Genomic DNA, 13,915 nt, shown 5'->3' with positions numbered 1-13,915 from the left:
ATGGGCTGACTGAGCATTTATTTGTCCTTGAAATGTATCCACCATCTCACAGGCACAATAAAATATCTGTATGGAATTAAGGAGGTACAGTGAGAGTCTCATGAAAAGCAAATGTGTTGGCTCTCCACTCTACCAATTTTCTACAGTAATGAAAATCACAATTTTAGCTTTCACGTTGATTTGTTCCAACTCCTTAGGGTCTGTGTCATCCTGTGATGCCTTCCTGAGTCTATTCCAAAGCCATGGACTGAAACCTGAGGCCATCTGTCCATGTGCTACTTCTGCCGAAGCCATGACTGTCGCAATCCGCAGGTATTGTGCAGAATGTCAGTGTTCTTGATGTATGTTACAACTTTAATCAGATGTGTGCTATTTACTGGGCGATGACAAGAGGTGCTAACTAATTTTCTGCTTCATCAGCCTAAAAGTGAAAATGACTTTGTAAAGCAGTTGGAAGCATCTCATTTATTTTTCCCACTCTTGCCGTAAGGGTAACTGGTAAACTGAAAATATACTTTAATTCTTCTCTCATAGTTGTGAACGAGTTCTTTTTCTGCATTGTTTTGCTCTTCAGACTCCTTAGTTAGCATCTTAGATGAGAAATAGGCTGTCCTTGTGGCGCCTGGGTGGTTCAGTCAGTTCAGTTAAGCATGTGACTCTTGATCTCGGCTCAGATCATGATTTCACGGTTCATGAGTTCAAGCCCCACGTCGGGCTCTGTACTGACAGCATGGTGTCTGCTTGGGATTCTGTCTCTACCATTCTATCTGCTTCTCCCTTCTTCCCTCTCTCTTTTTCTGTCTCTCTCTCTCTCTCTCTCTCTCTCTCAAAATATATAAATTATCTAAAAAAAAAAAAAAAAAAAAAAAAACCCACAAAATAGGTTGTCCTTGGTTACAGCTGAAGTGTGGAAAGTATACACAAGCCAATATATTCTTTTTTTTTTTTCAATATATTCTTAATAATAGATTGAAATTTACTTTTTCCACCTGAATGAATGTGGACCATGCTTTATACATGTGAATTTGATTAATTTAACATGTTTTTGGCGGAGAAAATGAGTATTTTGTGTATGTGTTGTAGTCAGAGGAAATTTGCTTTTATATGTACATACTTTTACGTTGATATCATTTAATTTGCCAAATTTGACGAGTTTATTTTGTTTTCAGGCCTGGAGTTCCAGGGGCCCCTTTGCCAGGAAGAGCTATTCTCTCAATGAATGGATTGAGCTATGGAGTAATACGGGTCAATACTGAAGATAAAAATTCAGCACTGACGGTCCAGGATGTGGGCCATGTAATGCCTGGTGGTGAGTCCTTAGGAGCACCATTTGGTTTTTCAAAAAGATTTGTCATTAGAGATAGTAGAACCTGATAAAAATGAGATCCACAACCAGGAATAAAAAATTTAGTTCTTAGCCTCTTAACTTCTCAAAGCCTCTCTAACAGTTCAGCGATTCTAATTATACTTCCTTTCCAGCAGTATTGTATGATTTCATTATGAATGATTCCATTACAGTTGTTCATATGGAAAGCTTAAGTACTGAGTTGCACTAAAGTTGTCTGGTTTTCACCGTAATTGCCAAGACATTGGGACTGGCAGAAAGTTAGAGCTCAGTGCTCCCGTGAGTGTTTGAGTTTGATTTGCCCAAGGGTAAATTAATTTCACCTGTTTCTTTGGACACTGTAGTCATTTTTAACATGTTACTGTCTTGGAAAGCGGTGGTCTGCATCTGTCGTAGTTTTATTTGCTGAATTTTAAAAATAACTTGTTTATCATCGGGACTAAAAGATGGGAATTCAGATATACCTATGTAGTATCAGGTCTATTTTTGACATTCTTGTTTGGCATTCTTACTTAATTCCGTTCAGTAAATGCAAAACTTTCCTGGGCTCAGAAGGATGAGGCTGTTATTTTACAAAGGTTTTCTAGAATCTCTGTCTCCTAACTGTATTTTCTGCACCCTAGGGATGATGTGCATTGTGAGACCCGATGGACCTCCCCAACTCTGCAAAACAGATGAAATTGGAGAAATCTGTGTCAGCTCTAGAACAGGAGGCATGATGTACTTTGGGCTTGCTGGTGTGACAAAAAATACATTTGAGGTACATGATATTAAATTTGGGGGGGAACTTATCTAATGAGGTCAGGGTGTCACTAGGTCAAATGACCTGGCCGATGGGAAACAGCACAATATAGCAGCTGAGAAAGTGTATTCTGGAGCTAGGCTGCCTCAGTTCAAATCCTAAGTCCACCACTTACTCGCTGACCTTGGAGGAGTTGCTTAACCTCTCTGTGCCTTAATTTCCTTATCTTTAAAATGTGAGGAACCATAGTACATACCTCATAGCATTGTTGTGAGGACTAAATGAGTTAATGTTTGTTTGTTTGTTTTTAACATTCATTTATTATTGAGACACAGAGAGAGACAGAGCATGAGCATGGGAGGGGCAGAGAAAGGGGAGACACAGAATCGGAAGCGGGCTCCAGGCTCCAAACTGTCAGCAGAGAGCCCAACACGGGGCTCGAACTCGGAAACCGCGAGATCATGACCCCAGCTGAAGTCAGATGCTTAACCGACTGAGCCACCCAGGCACCCCAACGAGTTAATGTTTGTAAAGTGCTTAGAACACCCCTGGTGCACAAGAATTACTGTTTATCTGTTACATAAATGAAGAGTAAAAGGCCTCATAAAAGTTCACTCTGGTGAATATGCCATACTTTGAGTTTCATAAGCCCCAAAATTTAATTTTAAGAGTACAGTGACAGCAGATCCATCTCTCCAGAGAAGACTCAAGTTAGCTGAGCCTATGAGGACTGATGCCAACCAGAACACCAAGTTACTGATGAAAAACTGTCCTGTCACAGGGGCAGGTTGCTCCCATTAGTCTTTCATTCAACACATGTTTACTGAGCACCTTCTGTGTATCCCAGCAGTATTCTAGATGCTTGGTACCTCAGGAAAACAAACGGAGCTCCTCAAATAACTCATGTTCTAGTGAAACCAGCACATTGTTTTCCTGCGGACAGTTCTGAGTGTAAAGACTAACAGTAATGAAAGTTTGCCTAGTGGGGCTGGAAATCAGAACAGGCATAAGGAATTATCTATATTTCCTAATTGGGATTAACCTGCCACAGGGTAGCTTTTAGGGAACAGAAAACTCCATCTTATGGGCCATGATATTATGACCAACTGCCAATTTTCAGTTCTTTGAGCTTCCTTTTTCTATACTTGACTCTCAGTCTCAGTATGGCAGGGCATATCTATCTACCATACCATTATTGGCACATACCATTACATAATTATGTTGTAATAGACCTGACAGGAGAGTATTACCTATATGAATAGTGTGGTAACTGGAAAAGGTGAAGAGCTCCTGGGCTGTCCATCATCTGTTTACACAGCCTAGAATGGTGTAAATTATTAAATGTCTGTCTGTTGTGACCATCCTTGCATCATCAGTAACACTATTACATTCTTGGCCTTCCTTCAGAAGTTGCGATCCACTCACCTCAATAAGAGTGGGCATTGATAAACTCTTAAAGCACGCGTTTACCGCCAGTAACTTTGCTCTCACAAGTGACTACTTGCGCTGTCTATACATTTCACTAATTTAAATGTCACCCTAAAAGAAAAAAAAAAATCTCACCCTACTCTTCTTCTTTTTAAATGCTTGGACTACATATGTTTCCAATATCTGAATTTTTTGTCATTCCATTTTCCTTACTATAAACAAGATCCTCAAGCAGTGTTTGAAGACACCGATAGTATTTTATTACATTGCCTTTCCGATAAGAGCAAGTGCCTAGCCAAAATTCTCAGATTTTAATATCAAACTGCCAGGTCCATAGTGATGAAGGGATTCTGAAATCTGCAGTATAAATTTAACGATAGGGAAGTAGAATAAAAATCCTAACCAAAAAAGGAGAAAACAATTGCCTTTTGTTTGGGTTTGTTTTTGGGTTTGTTTTTTTTTTGTTTGTTTGTTTTGTTTTGTTTTGTTTTGCAAATTGAAGTTTCTAGTGTTTTCTTACTGGATTTTCTATTTAAATCTTGAGAGAGTTTTCCAGTGTGGTTAACCTTTCACTGGGACAGAAGACCTAGTAATGACTACAAAACGAAGCAAAGTGTATCTTTAAAAATAAGCTACTGGTGAGAAAAACTTCAAAGAGCTCATGCCTTTTGTACAAATACACCGAGATCTGTACAGCAATATTCAGTAAAGCACATTTATAACAGTAAAATTAGATGGCCTTCCTCACCGGAAAGACGGCTTACATTCTAATAGTACTAATTCTTGTAGTTTCCTGAGTACCGATTCTGAGCCAAACACTGTGCTTATGCCTGCAAATCTGTTTACATTCCCTGAATCTTTACCCTAAACCTGTGAGAGGCATTGGGAGCTCTGTTTTATGGCCAAAGACACTGAGGCTTCGAGAAGTCCAGGAACTTACTAGTCAGTGGCAGAGCCAGAAGTTGAACTTTCATCGGACTCCAAGGGCTGTTCTGTCTTGTCCCCCATGCGATGATATGTTGCAGGACTGTTGAACAAAGGGAGCTAGAGCAACTGTCACCAACTTTCAGAGATATCCCAAATACATATGTTATGTGAAAAATATATAGTATGTGAAAAAGCAGGTTGTGAAACAGTATATGTAATAGGATTCTTTTTTTTTTAATAAATTCTTACTACATTAATACATGCGTGTAAAAAAAGTCTGAGAGATATACAGCAGATTGTAAATGTTTCTTTCTTAAAGGGGTGGGGATACTGAAGTCATTATTTATATAATTTTAATTTTTCAATAAGCGTATATTACTATTATAATTTATCTAAGACATTTTAAAAATTAAATACAGGGCGCCTGGGTGGCTTATTTGGTTACACATCCAACTTTGGCTCAGGTCATGACTCGTGGATCATGGGTTTCAGCCCCCTGTGGGGCTCTGTGCTGACAGCTCAGAGCCTGGAGTCTGTTTCGGACTCTGTGTCTCCCTCTCTCTCTCTATCCCTCCCCCACTCATTCTCTGTCTCTCTCTCTCTCAAAAAATAAACATTCAAAACAATTTTTTTATAAAATAAAAATCAAATACATATTTTAAGAAAAAGCTAAGATTTTCACTGCTTTCTATCTTTTAGGTAATTCCAGTCAATTCTGCAGGCTCTCCTGTTGGGGACGTCCCCTTCATCCGGTCAGGATTACTGGGGTTTGTAGGGCCGGTAAGTGATGCATTCATGTTTGTTTTGGTGTATCTGATCCAGGTATTTAGACTTTACAAGGTTTTCGTCACAGAACAGAACAAATTCAGATTAGTTCAGAAGTGTTAAAGAGTGTTACAGAGTGGTTTCTGTAAGAATGTCATAAACTCACCTAATGTTTATTGCTTTCATTACCCACATTCACTTGACTCCTTTAAGCTGAGATATTTTTTATTTTCAAAAATTCTTTTCATTTAGTCTTGCTACATTTCTTTGGTTTGATTTGTATGTTTCACTGAGTTAGAAGAGCGCTAAAAAAAAGTTACCTTCAATAGCAAAGGGAATGACACCTGAGAGGCTCATTTGGTTAAGCATCTGACTTTGGCTCAGGTCATGATCTCACGGTTCATGAACTTGAGCCCCATATTGGGCTCTCCTCTCTCAGCGCAGAGCCCACTTCAAATCCTCTGTCTCCCTCTCCCTTTGCCCCTCCCCAGCACGCTCTCTCTCTTAAAAATAAATAAATATTTTTAAAAAATTTTTTAAATAGCAAAGGGAAATCATAATAGTGTGCAAAGCATTTTCATACAAATTATCGGCACTATACCATGTATAATAATAAATTTTTCAAATATTAACAGTTTGTTTTCCAGCAAATGGTATTCACAGGCACTGCGTTCACGGAGACCATTAAGATACAAAATCTGTTCTCAGAGAGTTAACAGTTTTGTGAGCCCACAAAGAAGGCAGAGAGCCAGATTATGAAGGGTTTTGCGTGATGTTGTGGGAAGTTTGGGTTGTATTTTGTAAGTAACAGACATTTGTGATCATAGTTAAACCCATATGTCTCCATCTACCTCTCTTTTACCTCCCTACTCTTTCATCTCCTCTTACCAGTTCAAGTTACATAAGAAAAGACCTAATTTTACTTCTTCCCCACCATTTATGGGGGCAGGGGGTGTGAGGGCATGCCACTAAGACGATTGCTATCCTAGAAAGAGAAGTCTGTACCTACTGTCTTAACTAATCCTGTCAGCACCAAAAAATTCTCTAAAACCTAGCTCCTTTTAAAGCTTACCTCTCCACCACTGAAGTCCAAGATGGAGCTGCAGGATCCCGTCTGCATTCCAGAAAACGGGACAGGGGAAAGAGTGTATCCCACCATCTCTTAAGGAAGATTTCCTGAAGCTACTGAGCAACATGTCATATCTTTTTTTTTTTTTCTTTTTTTTTACATCCAAATTAGTTAGCATATAGTGCAACAATGATTTCAGGAGTAGATTCCTTAGTGCCCCTTACCCATTTAGCCCATCCCCCCTCCCACAACCCCTCCAGTAACCCTTAGTTTGTTCTTCATATTTATGAGTCTCTTATGTTTTGTCCCCCTCCCTGTTTTTATATTATTTTTCTTTCCCTTCCCTTGTGTTCATCTGTTTTAGTCCTATCTTTAGTCCTATCTTAAAGTCCTCATATGAGTGAAGTCATATGATATGTGTCTTTCTCTAATTTCACTTAGCATAATACCCTCTAGTTCCATCCACGTAGTTGCAAATGGCAAGATTTCATTCTTTTTGATTGCCAACTAATACTCCATTGTATATATACACATTTCCTTTATCCATTCATCCATCGATGGACATTTGGGCTCTTTCCATACTTTGGCTATTGTTGATAGTGCTGCTATAAACAAGGGGGTGCATGTGTTCCTTCAAAACAGCACACCTGTACCCCTTGGATAAATGCCTAGTAGTGCAATTGCTGGGTCATAGGGTAGTTCTCTTTTTAATTTTTTGAGAAACCTCCATACTGTTATCCAGAATGGCCGCACCGGCTTGCCTTCCCACCAACAATGCAAAAGACATCCTCTTTGTCCGCATCCTCGCCAACATCTGTTGTTGCCTGAGTTGTTAATGTTAGCCATTCGGACAGGTGCAACACCTTTTATCTGAACCGATCTGAACTAGTCCTGTGGCCACACTTAACTGCAAGGGGGCGCTGAAATGCAATCTTTATTTTGGTCACCCATGCCCAGCTAAAAATTCTACTGCAGTGAAAGAAATGGAGAAATGGACAGAGCAGTGTCTGTCTCATTCTCTTTACTTATGTCCACCATAGCACTTTTCAGACTGTGTTGGAAATGGCTGGTTCTTTCCTGTCTTCTCAGATTAGCCTGTGGTTTCTTGAGTCTAGAAGTTCTATCTTACTTACATAACCCAATCAGCATATGGCACTACATTGCACTCAATAAATCACTAAGTGACATTCACGTAGAGATGACTACTAGATAATTGAATATGTATAAATTGTCCAGGAAATTTAGGACTTGTGTAATGAATGGAAAAGTCAATTTATTGCAAATGGGTCTAGGAGAATTTTTGAGAAGTATTATTTGTACAGTGATGTCTTTAGGGCGTTGACAGCAACATTTCCTGCAGCTATGTTATCTTCTTGGAGAGACTCCTATAGTGTTTCTCAGACCTTTCTTTATTAGCCTGTTTCTAATCTTGCCAGATGGAAACAGCATTACCCTTATAAATCTTGAACAGGTGTTCTCACATTCAGCTGTTTTCATCTCTTCCTAATTCCAGTATTAAATAAGTTAACAATTTTTTTCTTTGCATCCATCTCGTGAATAGGTACAAATGAACTAATATGACATAATCATGGCTGAGAAAATAAAATATGCTTGTGTGGAATCCTAGTTGCTTTCTTTCTTTTTTTTTTTTAATGTTTATTTATTTTTGAGACGGAGAGAGACAGAGCATGAACGGGGGAGGGTCAGAGAGAGGGAGACACAGAATCCGAAGCAGGCTCCAGGCTCTGAGCTGTCAGCACAGAACCCGACATGGGGCTCAAACTCACGGACCGTGAGATCATGACCTGAGCCGAAGTCGGACGCTTAACCGACTGAGCCACCCAGGCACCCCAATCCTAGTTGCTTTTTTATAAAATTCCTCCCTAAGAATAAATATAAACAAATTCTTTTCTTATATACTGTAATTGTTGTAAAATGCTATAGATTCCTCCTCTGATCTCTGAGATATGAAACACTTTCTTGGAATCCATAAAATACAGTGTTGTTTTCTTACATTTTTGATGAACTGTATTTCAAAGCAGAAAGTAAAATACCTGTTTTGCTATTTAAATAATGGAAATCAAGGTAAATTTTTATTACCTTTCAGGGCAGTTTGGTGTTCGTGGTTGGAAAAATGGATGGGTTACTGATGGTTAGTGGTCGAAGACATAATGCTGATGACATTGTTGCTACTGGATTGGCTGTTGAATCAATAAAGACTGTTTATAGAGGAAGGTGAGTAGTACAAAATTCAGATGTTAGCACTTGCAGTGGAATCTAAATGTATCTTTACAGGGTAATTTGAGTTGTATTCTGTAGAGTAAGTGATTGGGGGTTTTTTTGGTTAAGCATAGCAGGAATTGAGCTTTAAATATTTATCTCAACATGGCTGGGTTTGGCTGAAATTGAGAGGAATAAGATATAACCATATCCTGTATTTCAGTTTTTAATTATTACTGTTTGTTGAATACTGAGGAGAATTCTAAAACATTGAACTTCTTACATTCCATCAATATAGAAGTAGTGCCATTCAGACTATCATCTAAGATAGATGCTATTTTGTAGGAATTTTACATCTGAGAACTGTTTCTCTTACAACTCACCTCTAAATTGTTATAACATTTTAACACAGAGATTGACATAGTACCTAAGTGCTAATTTCAAATTCCATGGATAAAGTCAACTACAAACCCTCTTTTCTTTGCTTATTAATACAAGAAAAGATATTTGGTACATACTTGAGTAGTTGATGTCTATCCAGTAGTTTATTTACAATCATGGATATGTATCCTTAAAGCATTAAGAAGTAGCAAAAACTAATGAAACCAGTAGAGAACCAGTTCCTAAAACGTGTAGTGTTTATAATAACGTGGCTTCCTCTGAGATGTAAACTCCGTGGGGCACTCGACCTTCTGTCTTTGGTCACCGTTATATCCCCGGCACTCAGCACAGCGCCTGGCACACGGTAGGTATTCAATGAATATGTGTGGAAGGAAGGAAGGAAGGAAGGAAGGAAGGAAGGAAGGAAGGAAGGAAGGGAGGGAGGGAGGGAGGGAGATGGTCCCACGTGCTGGCACATTCAGCTCTCTGGTGACTTCCTGTTCTTTCGTGCATCCTTTCAACAGATATTTATTGGGTGCCAACCGTGTGCCACTATCATGCATGCTCAGAGTGTGGCATGTGGCAGTGAACAAAACAGGCCAGGTTTCTGCCCTTGTGAAGCTCACGTTCTCACTGAAGGAAACCGAGAGTAACTACAAAGTCAGGGACAGAGAGAACATGTGAGATGGTGATAAGGGCCACCTAGAAAGAACACCCTGGGGGTGGGAGTGCGCTCGCCGGTTTCTCTAGGGTGGTCTGGGAATGCCTCGCTAGTAAGGGGACGTTCGAGCGGAGACCTCACTCAGAACATCCCCCTCCCCTCAGCCTGCCAGGTCCCCCTGCCTGCCCTGGCCTGGCTCTGACCTCTCCCCACCACTCTCTGCTTACCACTCTGCTCCAGGCACACTGGCCTTCTTGCTGTTCCTCAAACCTGCCAAGCTCGTTCCTACCTCAGAACCTTTTCGCTTTCCGTTCCTTCTGCCCGGAAACCTCTTCCTCCAGATCTTCGCATGGCTCGCGTCCTCACTTCACTCAGGTCTCTGCTCCAGTGTCCGCTCCTCAGGGAGGCGCTCCCCAACCACCCTGCCTTCAGGAGCGCAGCCGCCCCGCATACCGCTCTGCCCCTCGCCCTGCCTTGCCTTTCTTCCTGGTGTAATACGACATGACGTTATTTTTATATTTATTTGTTCTGTCTCTGACGTGCAAGCTCCATGAAGACAGGGACTTTGTCTTGCTTACCACTGCATCCCAACGTTCGTGCCGGTGGTGCTTACTAGTACATGTTTTTTGAGTCCTCATTTTGATGGTAATGACTGTGGCATTTTCTTTTCGAAACCACTCGTTTCTGGGTAGTGTGGTGGGGACAACTCCTCTCTGTAACTCCAACTGAGCAAAGCAAATAGGACTGGTTGTGAAGGGAGTCCTGATGTGTTTGATCTGTCTCTCTTAGAATTGCTGTGTTTTCTGTGTCTGTATTTTATGATGAGCGCATCGTGGTGGTTGCGGAACAAAGACCCGACGCCTCAGAGGAAGACAGTTTCCAGTGGATGAGCCGTGTGCTGCAGGTGAGCGCGCCTGGGGTTATTTGTCGGAGCAGGTTGGCTTTGTTGTCAGAGGTGGTGGCAGCCACTGATGAAGCCTCCTCTTTGTTGGGCCAGTCATGCCACCGTATTTCTTCCTGCCAGTAACTGCTCAGATATTCTGGGTACTGTTAGCAAAGTAATATAATCGGTACCATTTCTCCCTCCGGACTACATAGGATTTTCCTGCTCAGGTTGCCAAGAACAATTGAATTGACCTGCCTCAGCAAATTCTCTCACTTTTTTTGTTCCTGAGTGTTCACTGCCCGTGAAAGTTTAAACTGACCGCGTGTGCAGTACATCTTTGACAGAAATCAATCCACTTGTCAACAACGTGTGTGTAACCTGGTGCCTAGTGCGCAGGGATCCCAGCAAACGTAAGATGTCATTTTTGCTCTGAAGGAGCTTGCCTGTGGAGTTAGAGAGCTGGAGAAGGAGAAGATCTGGGCTCCATGTAAGGGATATGTCACTAGTAGTTGGGGGCGGGGGGAGAGTGGGTAGGAGGCGTAGAATGATGAAAAGAGCCTAGTCCTCAGTTTGAAATTACAGCCTTTGAATCCCAGCACCTCTCCATACCAGATATGCACCTTTAGGCAAGTTGCTTAACCTCACTGAGTTTATTTCTCAACCCATAAAGTGGGGCTAAAACGATCTTACGGAGCTGTGGGAAGGATTAAATGAGATCATTATTTGAAGTATACTGTGTGCATTCAGTAAATAATGATAGTGATTATTATTAACATCAAAAATAATCGTAAGTGTAATCTCCAATAAGGAGTTTAGAGAGACCCACTATTTTCAGTAACATTCCCTTTCATTCCACAGTTACTGTTTGCTGCATCAGCCATGGTCAAAGGCCCGTGAAGGCTGGAACCTCCTCTCCTGATAGTCATGCTAGCACATCAGCATAGTATAGGCCCAGCAAATATTTGTTGGATAAATGTATGATCCAAAGAAAACATGGACTGTCCTTCACAAAGAAAATTCTATGTTATTTTAAGTGTTCCCAACATCTATAAACTTGTCTACTTGGGGCGTTTAGATGTATTCACTGCCAGTTAGTAGTCATGTTGTAGAAATAATGCAAGCCTGAGATGAGTGATAGGGCTAGATAACTTTTAAGATTTCTTTTTATTCTCGAGGTCTGTGGTTCTGAATTATCAGCTGGCAGAGCGTAGGCTGTTTGTAGTGACAAGACAAGAAAGAAAATCTACTGAGGATGGGATGGACAGAAAAGACTATGAAGAGTAGGGGTGGGGGGCGCCTGCGTGGCGCAGTCGGTTAAGCGTCCGACTTCAGCCAGGTCACGATCTCGCGGTCCGTGAGTTCAAGCCCCGCGTCAGGCTCTGGGCTGATGGCTCAGAGCCTGGAGCCTGTTTCCGATTCTGTGTTTCCCTCTCTCTCTGCCCCTCCCCCGTTCATGCTCTATCTCTCTCTGTCCCAAAAATAAATAAACGTTGAAAAAAAAATTTTTTTTTAAATAAAAAGAGTAGGGGTGGGCTGATCTCTGAAAGATGGCTAAGAATCAGATTTGCATAGACAGTGTTTTTCATATCATTCATGTTTTCAAATAAAATGTTTATTTCATTCAGAATAAATTGTGAGGCATAATGGTAGAATGTTGTGATGAATTAGATGTTTTTTCCCTATGATAGGAAATTGCCCAAGGTATTTCTTACTTTTCCCTGGAAAGCAAGTATAGGAATTATATGCAGGAATTATTGCAAAATTACATGCTAAGTTACTAATCCAAATTCTTGTAAAAGTCATTCAGGGTCTTGTTTGGTCATGGAATAAAAGGGCATTATTTCCCTAGTCTCCATAGCTTCTCAGACTAAAGCATTTGGAGCTATACAAGAAAGGTAAGGACACCGTATGTTCTGGTAGTTGAGAGAGCCCAGAGGTTAACTCCAGATCTATGTATAATATGAACGAAATACTTAGCACCTTTTAAAGAAAGTAGTCAATAGATAACTTGCCAGATGGTGTATTTTCAGTGGGGAATCTAGGCTATATGTAATAACATTTGCTAACTCTCTGTATATTCTTAAACCCAGAGACGTAGGAACCCTGCCAGACTTTCTATTTCCCAGTTGTCTCTGTTGATTAGTAGGATACTCTGAGGAATATGATATTCATGTTTATTCCTTTGCCCTATTAAGTTATTTTAATAAAAGGCCTTGTCTGTCTTTTATGACTGTTGGTCCATTCTTCTGAGGCTATATCTCATTTTCAGAAAGACTTATGAGTGATACAGTAGAGTTCTCTTGGCTGGTATGTTTGGAACCGGTATTAATAGTTGGTCAGTTTCATTATTATTTTTTTGAGAGGAAGAGCGTGTACAAGCATGCACACGCGAGGGGGAGGGGCAGAGGGAGAGGGAGAATCTTAAGCAGGCTCCACGCCCAGTGCGTTTTAAAAGGTGGTTGAAGCAGAGAATCATAAAAATGAGAAATTCTTCAAGTATTAAATTTTAACCCAAAACATACATATCCTCCTTCATTTGATAGAGAGTAGCATGAATATGCATATACCAGTTTGCATTCCAGTCAACCTTCTTCCATAAACCACATCACATTGCATGGTTTTGGTTTCTGTTTTCATTTGTTAGACTAGAATGCAAGTATGTGCAAAGGGACTAGAATACATAATCTTTTAGAATTAACTTGTGTCTATCAACAGTAGTTTTTTAGGAGCTTACCTTCAGTGAGTCTTTCCAAAGCGTAATTCTCTCTGTCCTTTTATGCTCAGTTTTATCAATTGATATAATAGTTAAATTATGTGAACACAGGAACAAGCACAAACGTAAAAGGTGTAGAAGCAAGCCAGCTGATGCTCAGCGAGGGCACAGGTGCGTGGCTGGGAGCGGAAGTGCACTGAGGAGGCCAGTGGCCTCCGGGGTTCAGTGTGTAGTAGCCTCACCCCATTGTTTTGCAGATGGGATTGTGGGTAACTTTGTGAACCACTTAAGCAGGGGCCCACTTCCAGTGCTTCTCATGTCCATAATAAAAATACTCTGCCTCTGGGGCACCTGGGTGGCTCAGTCGGTTAAGCAAGCGTCCGACTTCAGCTCAGGTCATGATCTCACAGTCCGTGAGTTCGAGCCCCACGTCGGGCTCTGTGCTGACAGCTCAGAGCCTGGAGCCTGTTTCAGATTCTGTGTCTCCCTCTCTTTTTGCCCCCTCCCCCGCTCATACTCTGTCTCTGTCTCTCTCAAAAATAAATAAAAACATTTTTAAAAAATTAAAAAAAAAATACTCTGCCTCTATTGAACTGAGCTATGTTGTATATTAAAAGAATCAAATCAGGTGCCTGGCTGGCTTAGTCAGAGGGGTGCGCAACTCTTGATCTCAGTGTTGTGAGTTCAAGCCCCATGTTAAGCGCAGAGAGTACTTAAAAATAAACTCTTAAATAACATAACATAACATAACATAACATAACATAACATAACATAACAT

General features: G+C 40.7%; 1 protein-coding gene across 4 annotated transcripts in view; it reads left to right on the top strand.

The window, feature by feature from the left end:
• Positions 1–13,915, top strand: part of DIP2B (disco interacting protein 2 homolog B) — a 233,388-nt gene that overhangs the window by 186,182 nt on the left and 33,291 nt on the right. For all 4 annotated transcript variants that reach the window (XM_040488144.1, XM_040488143.1, XM_040488141.1 and 1 more), the window contains 6 exons: positions 198–312; positions 1,170–1,309; positions 1,969–2,105; positions 5,142–5,222; positions 8,384–8,511; positions 10,328–10,442. In XM_040488144.1, coding sequence (XP_040344078.1) covers positions 198–312; positions 1,170–1,309; positions 1,969–2,105; positions 5,142–5,222; positions 8,384–8,511; positions 10,328–10,442 — 716 coding nt within the window. The remainder of the gene's footprint in view (positions 1–197; positions 313–1,169; positions 1,310–1,968; positions 2,106–5,141; positions 5,223–8,383; positions 8,512–10,327; positions 10,443–13,915) is intronic.

The sequence above is a fragment of the Herpailurus yagouaroundi genome, unplaced genomic scaffold (genome assembly GCF_014898765.1).
Source record: "Herpailurus yagouaroundi ecotype Mexico unplaced genomic scaffold, PumYag 166, whole genome shotgun sequence".
Taxonomy (NCBI): Eukaryota; Metazoa; Chordata; class Mammalia; order Carnivora; family Felidae; genus Herpailurus; species Herpailurus yagouaroundi.
This window is presented reverse-complemented; position numbering and strand designations above follow the sequence as displayed.